Source organism: Phyllostomus discolor, chromosome 9, assembly GCF_004126475.2.
Source record: "Phyllostomus discolor isolate MPI-MPIP mPhyDis1 chromosome 9, mPhyDis1.pri.v3, whole genome shotgun sequence".
Taxonomy (NCBI): Eukaryota; Metazoa; Chordata; class Mammalia; order Chiroptera; family Phyllostomidae; genus Phyllostomus; species Phyllostomus discolor.
Window position 1 is genome coordinate 31,053,817 of NC_040911.2, and position 15,532 is coordinate 31,069,348.

Below are 15,532 nucleotides of genomic sequence, written 5' to 3' on the forward strand. Positions count from 1 at the left end.
TGCTTCTCAGATAAGGTCAAGTTAAAGGAGTTCATCATCACCAAGTCCTTATTTTATGAAATGCTAAAGGGACTTACCTAAGAAAAGAAGATAAAGAAAAGACATGTATAGTAAAAGGACAGCAAACTCACAAATATTAACAACCACACCTAAAGCAAAACCAAAAGAAACTAAGTAAACAATTAGAACAGGAACAGAACCACAGAAATGAAGGGCACATGGAGGGTTAGCAGCAGAGGGGTGGGAGGAGGAGAGAGGGGGAAAAGGTATAGAGAATAAGTAGCATAGAATGTAGGTTGAAAATAGATAGGGGGAGGGCAAGAATAGTACGGGAAATGTAGAAACTAAAGAACTCATAAGTATGACACATGGACATGAACTAAAGGGGGGAAATGTGGGTGGGAGGGGGATACAGGGGTGAGGGGAGAGAAGGGGGGAAATGGGACAACTGTAATAGCATAATCAATAAAATATATTAAAAAAAACAAAACAAAAAAACAAAGTTCTGAGGAGCGCTATAACCAACTTCGGTGAATTTATCTGTGATCAATTCTTGTTTCCCTTCTCAGCCTCAAGTGTTCCCGTGGGGTGAGCAGTAACTGTAAAGAAGTCAATAACTGCTAAGGTAACTAAACACTAGTCGAGCCCTTAATTACTAACAGAGCCACAAACTGGCTTTAAAAATACTTACGTAGCAAGAGCAGAATTGCAAAAATTATTAGGGCGATCGCTGCAGGCCCCAGGCCAAAGTAGCTTCCACTCAGCGCTTCCACACAGCCACTGCCGTCCAGGCACTTGCAAACCGTGAGTTTAAGGGTCTGCGCTTCAGGGCAACTGAAACCCTGGTTATCAGAAATCAGGAACTGAATTTCACTTCTCCCAAGCTTTCGTTCACTTTGCTGTAGCAGCACACTGGTACCTACAGTGGTAAGAGGCAAAGAAAAATGAGCGATTACCAAGGCAGAGGCAAGATTAAATTATAAAAACATTCTTTAATGGCTCATAATAATTAGCTCCAGTTAGAACATTTATTCTTTAACTGCTCTCCCTCTCTCTCTTTTTTTTTTTTTTGCATGGCACAAGGAATTTTAATGTCTCCCCTGCAGGGCAGGTTAAACTACCCAATTTTGGAGACACCTCAAAGGTGGTCTGGCATTTTGGTACGGAAAAGATTTGGTCTGGGGCCCTGGCTGGTGTAGCTCAGTGGACTGAGCTCAGGCTGCAAACCAAAGCATCCCAGGTTTGATTCTCAGTCAGGGTACATGCCTGGGTTGCAGGCCATGACCCCCAGCAACTGCACATTGATGTTTCTCTTTCTCTTTTTTTCTCCCTCCTTTCCCTCTCTAAAAATAAATAAATAAAATCTTAAAAAATTCTTTATAAAAAAAAAGATTTAGTCTGTTCTCTTGCTGGCTTAGGATACCAAAAAGCACATAAAGTTGATTTATCTGCCCTGGGCCGGGGCAGAAGGTGAACAGGTAGGTGGTCTGGGACAGATGGGTAGCCTGAGGCTCAGGCTGGGTATAGGCTGTGGGGGGCTTCGTCTGTCCAGTCCACCAGGTCACTGCTTTGGAACCACAGCTGGGTCTCCCTCCACAGTTGCTGGCGGGAATGCTGTTTCTACTGATGTGGAAGCTGAAGTTTCCCCGGAGGATGGTGCCTGGGGCAGCCTCATTTGAGTCAGTGGGTCCTACATGGCACTTGAGGTGCAGACCACACTGGGGCCTTCCCAGACCCAAAGCGTCTTCATCCCCTCCAGCTTGAAGCCCCTCCTCTCAAAATGCTGGATCACATCCCCAACAAGCTGCCACTGTACCCTGTCTCGCTTCATGGCCACCGGGGTCCACTTCCGGCCCAGGAGGCCCTCCAGAGCTGGGGTGAGTGAGCAGGCAAGGAACTGTGGCCCATGGGCCACACCACAGCCCCCGCAGCGCGGGACGAGGTAAAAGGCTTCTCCTGGTGCCTGGCCAGCCCACAAGCACTGGTTGAACACTGCTTAGCTGCTCTGTTGAATTCACGCCGTGTGCTGGCTAAAATTGATCCCGACACTCTAAATGTGCGGGTCAATCGCAAAGGATAGGATTTGGACATGCCTTACTTTCACAATGATTAATCTTAACAAATGTACGTGGTTTGCCAGATGCTAGAAATTGTTTTATGTACTGGGAATACAGTGACAAATAAGTGGCAAATTAAATGACATTCTACTGAATGTCCTTTATTTTATAATTTCTTAAAAAAATTATTAAGGTAATTTAAACAGACAATAATAGAGAGAAGAGCATAATTAATCCCCATGGTACCCATCACCAACTTGAACATTATTAAAAGCCATTTAAAGTGATTGCAAAAAATTTGTTAGACTTAAAATAACAATAAAATCATAAATTAAGAAAAACTTTTGAATAAAAAAAGAAAAACTTGGGTATTATATATGAGACTTTTCAGAAATGAACATAAATTGTTTAGAAAAAAAAAAGCCTTTTGGATAGGTTTTTGTACATTTAAAACCACCCTGAAAGGCACCCAAAGGCCGGCATCAAGAAGGCAGATATGCCCACGAGATGGATATCTGCACGTGGCCATCTGGCATGGAGGGGTCAGACAGACCATTCTTAATGCTGTGTCTGTGACATACCAGCCTATGACCTTGAACAAGCTATTTAGCTCTAGTTAAGTAAAGGTTTCCTCAGCCATAAAGAGGGAATGATGTTATGGAGTAAGAATTAAACAAGATAATGCATATGAAGGGGTAGCAGAGTGCCTTGTACATGATAAGTGATCAATAAATGTCATTAATTTTTTTTAAAGATTTTATTTATTTACTTTTAGAGAGAAGGGAAGGTAGGGAGAAAGGGAGGGAGAGAAACATCAATGTTTGAGAGATACAACCATCAGATGCCTTTCAATGGGCCGCCTCTCACAAACTCCCAACCGGGGACCCAGCCACAACCCAGGCATGTGCCCTGACTGGGAATTGGACTGACAACCTTTCAGTTCTCAGGCTGGGTGCTCAGTCCACTGAACCACACCAGCTAGGGCAATAAATGTCATTTTTCATGAAATTCTCATCATACTTCAAGATTTTTGTTTTAGAAGGCACCTACTCTGATTGTTTGCCTGGACAGACAAGGTACTCCTCAGCTTATGGGACAAAAACATCTTCAAGAGCAATTTAGAAAACACCCAACTATCTTTAAGACATTAGGTTGTTTTTTTCTCTCTTTTGTTGTTCCAAATGGGCTATTTATGACAGCCAGATACAAGACGCTATGCCCAAGCGTTTAAAACTTCATTTTATAATTCCCCTGAAAAACTGTATTGAAAATATAATATAAAGGAATCTATATTATAGAGATTTTAGATATGCAGTCCGACGACTTTGCTTACTTTCTCTGTGTACGATTTTCCATTCTCCTGCCCTCCCAGTGGGATGGTCAACGAGGACGAAAGTCAGAGGGTCACTGTACGGGTAGCCATCCAGGTCCTGCGCGGTCACGTTCACGTACTGCTCGTCCTCGCAGACGTTTTGCACCGGGTTGACCAGTGTGGGGCAGTTGTCATTGATGTCTTCCACTGTGATGACAACAGTGCCAGTGATGGTTTTTCTGGGAGAGTCTTAAAGATAAGAAAAAAAATGTATATTCTGGTTATGTTGCTGGTAACAAACATAGTTTGAATTCTTTTGCCATTTGGGTGAGAAGGGCAGTAATGAATTAGGACCCTTCCTATCCTAGATATGTTTTCATATTCAGATTAAGCGATGTCTTTTAGTCCATTAAATAAGTAGAAATGTGAAGGTTTATCCACTGGACAGATTTGGTTTTTCTGTAAAGTCAAAAAGAAGGTCTCTAATGTTGGAAAATAATAGCAAAATATATCCAGTCAAGAAAAATACCTATTTAATAACTTACCTTCTGAAATAGCCAAAATCTTCACAGTATATGTACCATTTTGGACATATCTGGATTCAAAATCAGGAATTTTTACAAGTTTAATTTCCGATGTGGCAGGATCCACGGAGACCCAATTGTCTCTGTCTTCCAATTTGACATATCTGTTATAAAACAAAATTAATTTTGAATTATGGATAAATAGTGAATCTCTAACATTTACAACTCTTTCAAGTTTGACTTTTGCTTCACTGTATAAATTGTTGTTACCAGTATTAGTTTGGAATGTTTTTAATTTCTTGAAACCAGCCTAAAAGTGCCTCTCTTTAGTGCGTATCACTCTTATTTGGGAACCTTCCTTAATCCTGTAACACACATGACATCCATGCAAGGGTGACCATCCCTTGCCTACTAAGCTAGGAGGGCTGCAAGTTGCTCTGTGGTCTGTCTTACAGCTTTCAATTTGGTCTCCCTTAAATTTGGGGTAAACTTTTGGAGAATAACTTAGTTACTCAACAAGACTCAGTGGATAAAAGTAGTCTTACATTCTATTGTTTATTGGCATGTCACCAGTATTTTAAAATATCAATTTTAAAAATCAATGGCTGCCTTAAAATGGGAGTACTTTAACATTTTGGAATATTGTTAATTATTGAGAGCAATAAATAGGCTTCCTTCATTTAGAGATGGTTAAATGTAAAAACAATGCTGATGAAGAGATTTCTGGGCTTCTTGCCTCGAAGCAAGAATGATTTGGAAAGAGTTAAGTTTGGGAAAGGTAAGATAAATATCATGCTTTCAGAAATGTATGTAATTCAATACCATTGAGTTTAAATATCCAAATATAAGCCAAACATATGAGCAACTGGTTCAATCAACCAGATTGATAATTTATTTTCTATTAAATGGCCATTTAGGTACATTGAGTGGCTAGTTTATAGCAATATTTGCTTATAGTGCTCTTTAAAAAATGCCACTGTACACATTAACTAAATTTTCTGCCTTTTAATATTTATACCAGTAAGTATAAAATCCAAATACATTTGGATTTTCATGAGTGTTTCTGAACTTCACGTTTGGAATTGTAAAGCCTGGACTCTGTTGCCATCAGTGGTCCCCACATTCGTACTTATAATAATAGAGGCAGAGTCTTAGTGATAAGGATCACACTTCACGTGTGGCCTCATTTAAGGAAGTTTCCGTTCTTCTCTATGAGAAAAATAAGACACCATTGAAAGTCGGAGGGCAGCTCACATACGCCAAATATCTACAAGCAATTGATGCATATGAATAAACAGTAAAATAGTAAGTTATAACAAAGTTAAAGAAAGAATTCTGCTGTTCTTGTCAGCATTTCTAAATAGTAACCACTAATTTGTTAGGGAAACATCAAAACACTATTTAACTTGGCTGTGCATCCCATTCCTTATGTGTAACACAGCAGGTTTGAATTGATCTTTGAGATCCTTCTCATGCTAAAGTTCTGCAATGGCCTGGTAAAGAATTAAAAAAGTAAAGAGATGTGGTTCATGATTTTTCCAGGCAGAACATAACTTTTGATATATTCATCACTCTTAATAAAAACAGCATCTAAAATTAAATAGTTAGGTGGGAAACAGAAGTTTCAGTAAACAGCCACAGTATTACTACAGGATAATTAATTAGAACGGATAAGCCTCCAAGTGGACGGCAGTGAGAAATAATCATCCAGAGCATCAGTGAGGGGCTGCCTTGTTCGGATTAGAGCCGTGGAAGCAAAAACTGGACTGCTAAACGCAGAAGCAGCAGGTTGGTCACTAAGACACTGCAGAAAACAGTGGCGATTGTTAATGTTATTTTGGGAAAAGGCTACTTGCTACTATTGGAAGATGAATTCCATTAAAAGCAGTCACTAAAAGGAAAGAGATTGTTGAAAAGCTTCTTCATGTTCACATTCCTATTCTTGCTACAGTCGACACGATGTGAAGTGTTGGCACCCAGGGACACTGTGGTAAGTGTCCTTACCCAGGCGTCAGCACAGATAAGCAACCAAACAACTCTGACTGTGCATCTGGGTGGCAGGCGGGGCTTCTTCAAATTCAGCCGTAATCACTGTGACTGATTCAATAAATAATAGTTCTGTGGGGCTGTCCTTCCATGGCATGTGTGGCTCTGTAATCTAAGATGCAAATTTACTTAGAAAACTTAAACTAAGGTGTCACTAGAGAGAGGGCACAGCCCAGTCCCTTTCAGCATAGCGGTGGCATCTAGTAGGTCCTCAACACCTGTATCTGAGTAAGGTAACCACGACCAAGACAAGCATAAAAGGTTCATCGTCCCTGAACCAAATAGCATGGTTTAAATAAGGAGTTATTTCTAAGATTTATGTGCAAATGAAACTAGTTTCTCCATATTAAAACACATCAGGCAACTATTTCTTTTAACTAAACTAGTATCAAGTGGAACTTGCAATAAAATTTGCTATTTTCTTACCTTGAGTACTCTCTTAGGAAATGAAACAGATTTTAGAAAGTTTTTCAGCCTTTGCTAGCCAGAACTTTTTGAGGTGGGGAACCCAGTCTGGCACTCAGGCTGTAGAGGAAATACGGTCTGGGGAAATTTAATCTATAGACCTTTAGGGAAGTAGAATGCTGGGTGAAAAGAAGCGAAATATTCAAGTTTCATTACAATTTTTTGAAAACAGGCATTTAAAGTAATTCAGAATGAGGAAATATGGTCATCACTGTTTCTTACTTTGCATGGGCTGGTTTTCCAGTGTCTTCGTCAAAGGCTTGAAATTTTCCGATTATCATGCTTTGGCTTGATCTGTCCATGCTCTCGCTAGTACGAACTGAGATGGTGCTGCTTTTAAAATGGATGCCTTCTTTCACGTCCTTCACCTTGACTTTGATGGGAATGGGTGTTGGCTTATATTTATTCTTAATGGATTTGTGAAAAGGTGCTTTATTTGCAACAATAATGCTAAAGTCAAGATGCTTTGTTTTTTCATAATCTAATTCCTAGGAAGGCAAAAATCAAAGGGACCTTTCAAAAGAGAAAACAACTAGAACACACACATAGAGCATGTACACATGTGCACACATGTGCTTTTAATGTTAGACATAACAATGTAACAGATGGGGAATGGGGCAACACTGAATACTCCAACTCACTGATAACAATTACATGCAATTATGTCTGTCAATTTGATATCGTAACTGTTAAGGATGATTATGAAACATCCCAATTTATTTTTTAAAGGGCAAAACCACTGGGAAAAAAACATTTATTTTAACAACTTGAAGTGATTTCTTTACTTATTGAAAACAAGTTAATGGACATTTAATATAAGTTAATATTCCGTAAAGTGTTTCCTGGGTTTGTTCTGCTGAACGGGCTGTAGAAACGCTGGTGGCACCGTTGGCTCCGCCCCCAACACATTCACTACACGTAAGATCTGAAGCCTCCTGTGGGAAGGGCATGTTTACCCTCCTTAAGCCAAGGGGTTTTCACACACGTTTTAGCAAAGAACCTACCCCCCCTTTTTAGCATAATGTCCATTAATATCTGGTTTGCTGTTATGCCTTAAAAGATGGACCTTGCTCCAAATATTGTTCTTTGTGAGTTCTGGTATAAAGTACATTTTATTCACTTTGTCACTGTATACTGATTTTATGTTATTTATTTTCTTTTAAAAATATTTCTATAGTTTTCTATTATTTAGATATACTTACTTTACCTAGTCATTCTATTGTTAGGCATTCAGGCTATTTGCAATTTAATTTATAGTGCTCTGAACATTTTTATACAAATTATGTTTCCTCTGTTGAGCTATACTTTACTACTAAAAAAGTCAATGTTTATTAAGTTCAGTTACTTTTTACTTCTAGTAGCCCTGGCGATTTAGATGCACTGACTTATTGCTGGTTTCTCCAGTATAACATTAACTACATTACATGAGTTTACATGAATTACAGTTCACTCTTGTCTTTGGATGATTTATTATGAAATTTGTGTTCCTCTCAGTAGTGTTCCAGATGGATAATAACTTCCCGTACCCCTCTTTTATATGGGTCACCATGGCATTGGGACAAGAACACAGCAGAAAATGACTAACGAAAACATGCTTTATGATTATAGAGTCCTTGTGAATTTTTTTTTAGGATGCTCTTGTACTTAGCATGCTTGTTTTGATGGCATCATGTATACTGGATAAGAAATGAAATCTTCCAGACAAATGTCATTAGTATTCAAAGACCATGGAAGGCCAAGATAACCTTGAAATAAATGAGCCAGGTTCAGGACCAACCCAAACCGTCTCGCAGTTTTCTGTACATAGCTGTAATGATCCAAAGAGAGTGGGAACATTTTCAGCATCAAAAGCAATGTATAAGGGCATATATCGCTATTTTTTATAATTGTCAACATGTTTATCATGTCCATTTTGCCATTTTTAGCAGTACCGAAGATCTTAAACTCATTTGTTAACAAAGCTGAGACTGTTTTTCATGTGATGATTTACTATCTCTATTTCCACAGCTCAAAGTATCTATTCTCCTTTACCTTTTATTGAAGTATAATTTACCTTCAGTGAAATTTCTCCATGCAAAGTGTACAGCATGGTGCTTTCCAGTAACCCTATGTAGTTTTGCAAACATCGCTACCTTCCAGTTTTAGAGTATTTCCCCTCACCCCTAAAAGTCCCTTTGTGCCTGTTTGCAGTCAATCACCATTGACAACCCCAGCTCTCAGTAATCCCTGGTCTGCTTTCTATTATTTACTGTTTTGCCTTTTCTAGAAATTTTGCATAAATGAAAGCATACAGTATGTAGCATTTTGGTCTGACTTCTTACACAAAATGTTTTAGCGGTTCATCCATGTTGTAGCATTACTAGTACTTCACCCCTTTTTATTGCTCAATAGTATTCCATTTTATAGATACACAACATTTTATCTACTTCTCAGTTGATGGACATTGGATTGTTATTTCAGTTTTTAACTAGTATAAATAAGAGCTGCTATGAACATCTGCATGCAAGTTTTTGTGCTATTTTTCTTGGGTGGATACTTAGTATTAAATCATTTGGTCACTAACTGTTTACGATTAATATTTAAGAAAACAGCGACTTTAGCTATACCATTTTGTTTCCATGAGCAATATGTAAGAATTCTAGTCTCTCCGTATCCTTGCTGATACTTCATGTTGTCAATTTTTTGATTAGAGCCATTCTAACAGGTGTGCTGTGGCATCTCATGAAATTTTAATTTTCATTTTTTCTAATGACTAATCATGTTGGGTATCTTCTTAAATCTGTATTAGCTCTTTGTATTTCTTCTTTGTCTAACTTTTTAAAGGGACCTGATTATTGCCCTTATTATTTGGAAACATTTTTTTATATAATTGAGACAGGAAATTTGAAATTCTCAATTCTTGTGGCTGCTGTTTTTTTTTTTTAAGATTTTATTTATTTATTTTTAGAGAGGGAAGGTGGGGGGGAGAGAGAGAGAGAGAGAGAGAAACATCAATGTGTGGTTGCTGGGGGCCATGGCCTGCAACCCAGGCATGTACCCTGGCTGGGAATCGAACCTGCGACACTTTGGTTCGCAGCCCGCACTCAATCCACTGAGCTATGCCAGCCAGGGCTAAGTGGCTGCTGTTTTAATATTAATTTTACTGGTTTTTTTTTTTTTAATTTTTGTTTTTGATTTGGGGGGTGGGGAGGGAGGGAGAAAGAGAAGGAGAGAAACATCGAATGGCTGCCTTCTGTATTCATCCCAGCTGGGGACCAAACCTGCAAACCAGGCATGTGCCGTGACTGGGAATCGAACCTGCAATCTTTCAGTTTGTGGTACCAACCAATTAAGCCACACCAGCCAAGGTCCTGATTTTACTGTTTTTTTTTTTTTTTTTTTTTTTTTTTGTCCACGTCCCGTTAGGTTGAAAAAACTATATCCTTTTTTGTGCCTCCCGGTGACTGTCTCTCCTTGTGTGCATAATAGACTTTTTAACTCAGGCATCTAGCATGGTTCCACCTATAACTGCTGACTAAAAGTATGCTTACTTCCCCATGAGCAGATAGATCTATTTCATCTCCAATGCCACTATCCATTTCTTTAATAATTACAACACGTGTCTTCCCTTTAAACATGAGGCACTCTTACTGTTTTCCCCTGCTCTACTACCATGAAACCTGAAGTTAACTTTTCTCTATTCTCTTATACATTTATAGTATCTTTATTCCTTTTCCCACTGGTAGATCTTTTTCTGCTCTGTCATTTACTATGTTTTTGTAACAATTTGGAAACTTCTATAATCAATTTTTGTCTGTGTGTGATTCATGAAATAGTTTTTGGATGCTGTAGCTTTGCATTTTATTCCAAAATCTGATAAAGCAATTTTATCAAAAACCATTTAAAAACACATTGATATTCTTCCTTGCTCACCCAGGCCAGTTCCTGAGCCCGACCCAACCCCAGATTACTGACGTCGGGGCACAGGAGCCTGCATGCTGGGCACGTAGGCTAACTAAGCAATTCTCAGGCACTCTGGAAGCATTAGGGGGACAACTGGTTTAGAGCTTTACCAAGTCATTATGGCTTTTGTGTTTAGACATTATTGATAAGACTGGCTTTATTGTTAAGTTGTTCAAGTAAGAAATGGTTGGTTGGGAGACACTGAGTAGAGGCAAGAGGTCATGACACAGGAATTGTAGTCAGGCACAGGCTGCGAGACCGGAAGTGTGCTCAGCAGTAATGATGCTGGTGGCATCATGCTGTCAGGTTAGGGTTATAGTACCCCTGATTGAAATTAACTGTAGTGTGAGCACATACTGACCACAGGCTTGGGCTAATAGGGATGGCTTCTATCTCAAAAAGTTGTGCTGCCAGTTAATTGAGTATACAAACACTTACAGGTGTTTTGGGGGCTCAAAACATGGCAGTAATCTTATCTGCACAACTTCTCCCATTCTTGAACACTAAGTACTTACCTTGATAAGGGTCACAATTCCTTCATTAGTTTGGGTATCAGTTTCTATGCGGAAATAACCCATTTCATTTCCTGATGCAAATGTAAAATTTGCTAACCAATTATCAGAGCCTATTTCATCTGCATCAAACACTTTTATGCGCATAACTTCTACATTGGCTTGATTTTCTTCAACTATCCCTTCGTACTGCAAAACATGAACACAGGACATTTATTTTAATGTAATGCAAATTTAAGTGATATATATTTAGATAAAACTAAAATATGAACAAGTAGATACACTGGTCATAAAAATAATACTTACCACTTGACTTTTCACTTCAGGTAAATTGTCATTGACATCCAAAATACGAATCTGAACTTGAGCTTGTTTTGCCGGTCTATCCGTTATTTGTCCATTGCCGTCTCTTGCTTCTACAGTCAGAGTATAGCTGCTGTGTTTCTGCAGGGCAATGAAAAATACCCAACTGGGGTGAAAATAAATCGCTCCCAAATCTGTCTTTCTAGCCTACTGTATCATCAACAAAATAAACAGTATAATTTATTCATAAATAATTTTCATGACCTGCTACTATTTGTGTGAAGATGTCTATTTGCTCTCAGAGCTTTTCTAGAAGGACAGAAAAGCCTGGAGCAGTTGTTGACAGTCAAATTCTTGACTATGTCCTTGGTGGTGTTAGTCAAATTCTTAAACAGTCATTAGAGATATTATCAGGACATGGGTCTCTCCCTAAAACAGTCTGTACCCAAGAGTACTGTTCAAAATGTAGTCTGCTCCACCACGGAGGTGATGGTGGGGCCACAGGAAATTTTGGTCCCACACTTCATTTTCAGCTAACAGTTCAGCAAAGGTGGCCCTGTCCCCAAGAAAACTTGTCCAGACTTCCAGAGAGAGATGATTCTAAGACAGTGTGTCCTAGAGAATGACACCTCAGATGTTACGACAAAGTGAACCCTTCTCTTCCACATGGCCCCCAATGGGTCTTCACTCAAGGTGGCAGGATGCAGTTTGAGGGAGAGCGGAGCAGCCGGTGCCAGCGCACGGGGCTGCTGTGCGGGGCAGAGCTACTCAGGGAAAGCAGGATGGCAGAGGCTCTGGAGCCAGCTGCCTGGGCTCCAGTTCTGGCTGTGCCACTTACTAGCTGTGCTGGATGCACTTACTCCCTTTGACCCTCGGTTTCCTCCTGCATAAAATGAGGATGATATATGGATCTGCCTCACAGGGTGTCTTGGTGGATGAAATGGGTTAATCTATGTCAATGCCCAATAAGTGACAGCCATTGTTACTGGCTAAACTCTGCATACTTCAGAAGCAGCAGCCCATGGAAAAAAAAAATCACATGACTTCAAAAATAATACTTTCTCCATTCTAATTGCATGTGAAAAGGTATGGAGTAGAGTTTTAAGAGCAATGACATTCTTTATTTTACAAAGATCTCGAGAGGAAAGTTGGGCACAACCCTCTCCCTTGCTGGGCAGAGTGAAATCATTTTTCCGAGCAATACAAAACACACTGGCTGCACTGGGCTGATGATTTATGTTTGATGACAACACAGTGTTCTTAGGATCGTCATGCACGTTGTTAAAATCTTTGTATTTTGTGAAGTACCTTACAAAGGAATTCGTAAAGTATGTAGCATTACAAAGTAGGAATCTGTGAAGTATGTAGCATTTGTAAAATCTTCTATCTCCCTTCTTTCTTCTAAAATTTTCCCTTTGAGTTAGAAATAAAAATGTGAAATGTCTGACAGAACAGACTTTAAGCGGGAGTGTCCGACCTGCAGCCCAGGCTGGCTAGGAATGCGGCCCAACACAAAGTCGTAAGTTTACTTAAAACATTTTGAGATTTTTTTGTGATTACATGTTGCAATGTATTTAATGTATGGCCCAAGACAACTCTTCTTTCAGTGTGGCCTGGAGGCACCAAAAGGCTGGACACCATTGCAAAGAAACTTATTCAAATTTTCCTCCAATTTGGGATTTACAATAATTTTTTCCTTTATGAACAGTTCTATTAACCCAAGCAGGGTTGGCTGTTTGTAGCCTGGCCTCCTGCGGCGTGTCTGTTACCAGTAGAAGAGACTCCTGGCACTTCACCACAGAACCACAGGTCAGAACTCTCCAGCAAACAGAATTTTGACTGAAGGGGCCCCACAACAGTGCTATCCTTACAGAATTTTAAATTTTCTAGCAGCCACATTTAACAAAGTACCAAGAAACTGGTGATGTTGATTTTAAAAATAAATGTTATTTAACTCACAGTATACCAAATATTATTTCAACACAAAATCAACAAAAAAGTGTTAAGATGGCATTTTACATTCTCTTTCTCTTTTTTTTATACTAAGCCTTCCCAATCTGCTAGATTTTACATTTTTAGCACATCTCAGTTTGGACTAGTCACATTTCAGGTGTTCGATGGCCACCAACGACTAGTGGCTGCCATAGTGGACAGCACATCCCTAGAAGGAGATAGTTCCAAGAGTTATCACATCCCAGGAATGAGAAACACACATCAAAGCAGGAACACTGAAAAAGAAATGGAGGACAACCTGAAGGAATGAAGGAGAGTTTAAAAGATAAGCACCATAAAATATTAATTTACCTCTCTGTCCAAGGTAATACTGGTTGTATAAATTTCTCCTGTGTCTTTATTTAGGTAGAACACTGGAGAACTGGCAGGCTCCTGGGATATGATTCTGTAGGAAATTTTAGAGTTCAGAGAACTGGGATCATCTGCATCTATCGCGGTGACCTTCATCACGAGTGTATCTGGCGTTAGAAACAAAGGCATCCAAAATGAAACTCACATGTTATTTTCTATATAATTTCAGCTTGTTGCAAAAAAGAATTTCAGGTGCTTTTCAAAATCATAGTTTACCAAGATCAAAAAGTTGGATGAATGAGGAAATAAGTGCAAATGGACTACAGGAGTGGGGAAAACAAGACAAGGGGAAGGCCAAGGTTAAAACAAGGTTAGGGTGAAGTCCTGAACACTTGCTACGGGAATGCCACAAATGTATTTATAATGGTTATAATACCGAATACAAAGAAGGAAGAACAAACAGATACAAGTAAGTGCTTATTATCATATCAACAGTTCGGCAGAAGCACAGCTATTCTTTACACTACGATCAAAGAGAAATCTCTCCTGCTAATGTTCATGTAGAACACTGCGTTGAATATTGTCATCGAACCTGACTGCAGAAATAATAGAAGTCGAATGTCAGCACACTACTGCCAGTGGGCCAAAGCCAGCTAGCCACCATATCTGTCCTGAGAGTATGAAAAAAAGGTCATGTGAATTGTTTTGAACTTATCACACACACAAAAAAATTCCAAACCTGGAGCAACAGGTTTTTTGCCCTGTGGTTAATTCTTAGCCTCCACGAAGATACAGGATTCCGTGTTCGGTTACGCAACGGGGTGAAATACCTCTGGGCGCTCATTTACAAAAATAGCAGACTCTTACGTGTTGCACTCAGCTCTTCCACCGACCCGACAAAGACGTCCTGCGTGAACACTGGCTCGTTGTCATTGATGTCGAGAACTTTTATGCGGAGTTCCAACGGTTTCTCTAGATTGTTTCCTTCTTTATCCAAAGCATAACCAGTTAGCTGAAATCAGGGCATAAATAATAGAGGAGGTTAGAGTTAAGCTAAGGTAATTAAACTACCATAGTTATCAAAAATTAGGAAGACAAATGATGACTGTTACCAAAGAAAAACTACAAACTAATAAATATAAAATTGTTCTTCTTACCAGGAAAAAAGGTGTTTCTTCTCGGTCGAGAATGCTGGTAACGTTCAATTCTCCAGTGTCTTTATTAAAGGCGAAGATACCAAAAGGTGGCTCTGTGATGCCTTTCCCAGTGTATCTGTATGTAATTTTTATTCCTTTTTCTTCTGCAATATCAGAATGTATCTAACATAAAAATAACAGGAATGGCTCAAGTTAAACTCTATAGCTAACATGCGGCTATTTTAAAAACAAGATTTCTTTCTGAAGTTGTCGTGTGGACAGGAGGGCAGTGGGAAGACACAAGCGCTCAGCGGCAGGGGTGCTGGTGCCAGAGAACCCTGACAGTTCCTCAGCCTCCCTGCGCCTCAGCGTTCTTGTCTGTGAAGTGGGGATCCTACTGCCTGCTTCTTTGGGCTGTCGTAAAGTGAAGGATATTCTTAGGGATACATCTTGGGAGCGGGCCTAGGTTTTAAATTTAGCACAGAAGGTGAAAAAAGACCTTCATACATCCACTTGATCCTCTGAAAAGTATGAAGAAGGCACACTTCCATAGAAGGAGGAAGCTGGTTGCCTCCTTTCCTCCTTCAGACATCACTGAACCCGCCACACCCATCTGCCTGGTCAGTTGTTCGCCCTGAGACTTGGGGATTACACTTTCTGCCACAGGCTTCCCAACATGCACTGGGGCTGGGAGGTTGCTGCTGAGAACAGCCCAAGGCACAGCAGACAGGGTTTCTAACCTGCTACAGCAGCTCTGCTCCTGGAGCGAAAAGGTGAGCAGAATAGTCCCAGGGTCCTTTTCACTGGACTTCTGTTTTCTGTCCATCTACCTGTTTGTCTTTCTCTATCTTTGTGCTTCTGTTTTTTTGCCAAGCATGTACATATACACACACACATTATAAAGAATATTCTAGATCTTTATGCACTGATT

General features: G+C 39.7%; 1 protein-coding gene and 1 pseudogene across 1 annotated transcript in view; both read right to left on the bottom strand.

Annotated features, from left to right (window-relative positions):
* DSG2 (desmoglein 2) overlaps positions 1 to 15,532 on the bottom strand; it is a 39,639-nt gene that overhangs the window by 10,628 nt on the left and 13,479 nt on the right. The window contains exons 4-12 of the mRNA XM_028524351.2: positions 14,623 to 14,784; positions 14,333 to 14,477; positions 13,466 to 13,632; positions 11,165 to 11,302; positions 10,862 to 11,047; positions 6,627 to 6,892; positions 3,915 to 4,057; positions 3,391 to 3,618; positions 692 to 919 (exon numbers count right to left, since the gene is read on the bottom strand). Coding sequence (XP_028380152.1) covers positions 692 to 919; positions 3,391 to 3,618; positions 3,915 to 4,057; positions 6,627 to 6,892; positions 10,862 to 11,047; positions 11,165 to 11,302; positions 13,466 to 13,632; positions 14,333 to 14,477; positions 14,623 to 14,784 — 1,663 coding nt within the window. The remainder of the gene's footprint in view (positions 1 to 691; positions 920 to 3,390; positions 3,619 to 3,914; positions 4,058 to 6,626; positions 6,893 to 10,861; positions 11,048 to 11,164; positions 11,303 to 13,465; positions 13,633 to 14,332; positions 14,478 to 14,622; positions 14,785 to 15,532) is intronic.
* On the bottom strand, positions 1,407 to 2,586 carry LOC114506508 (annotated as a pseudogene).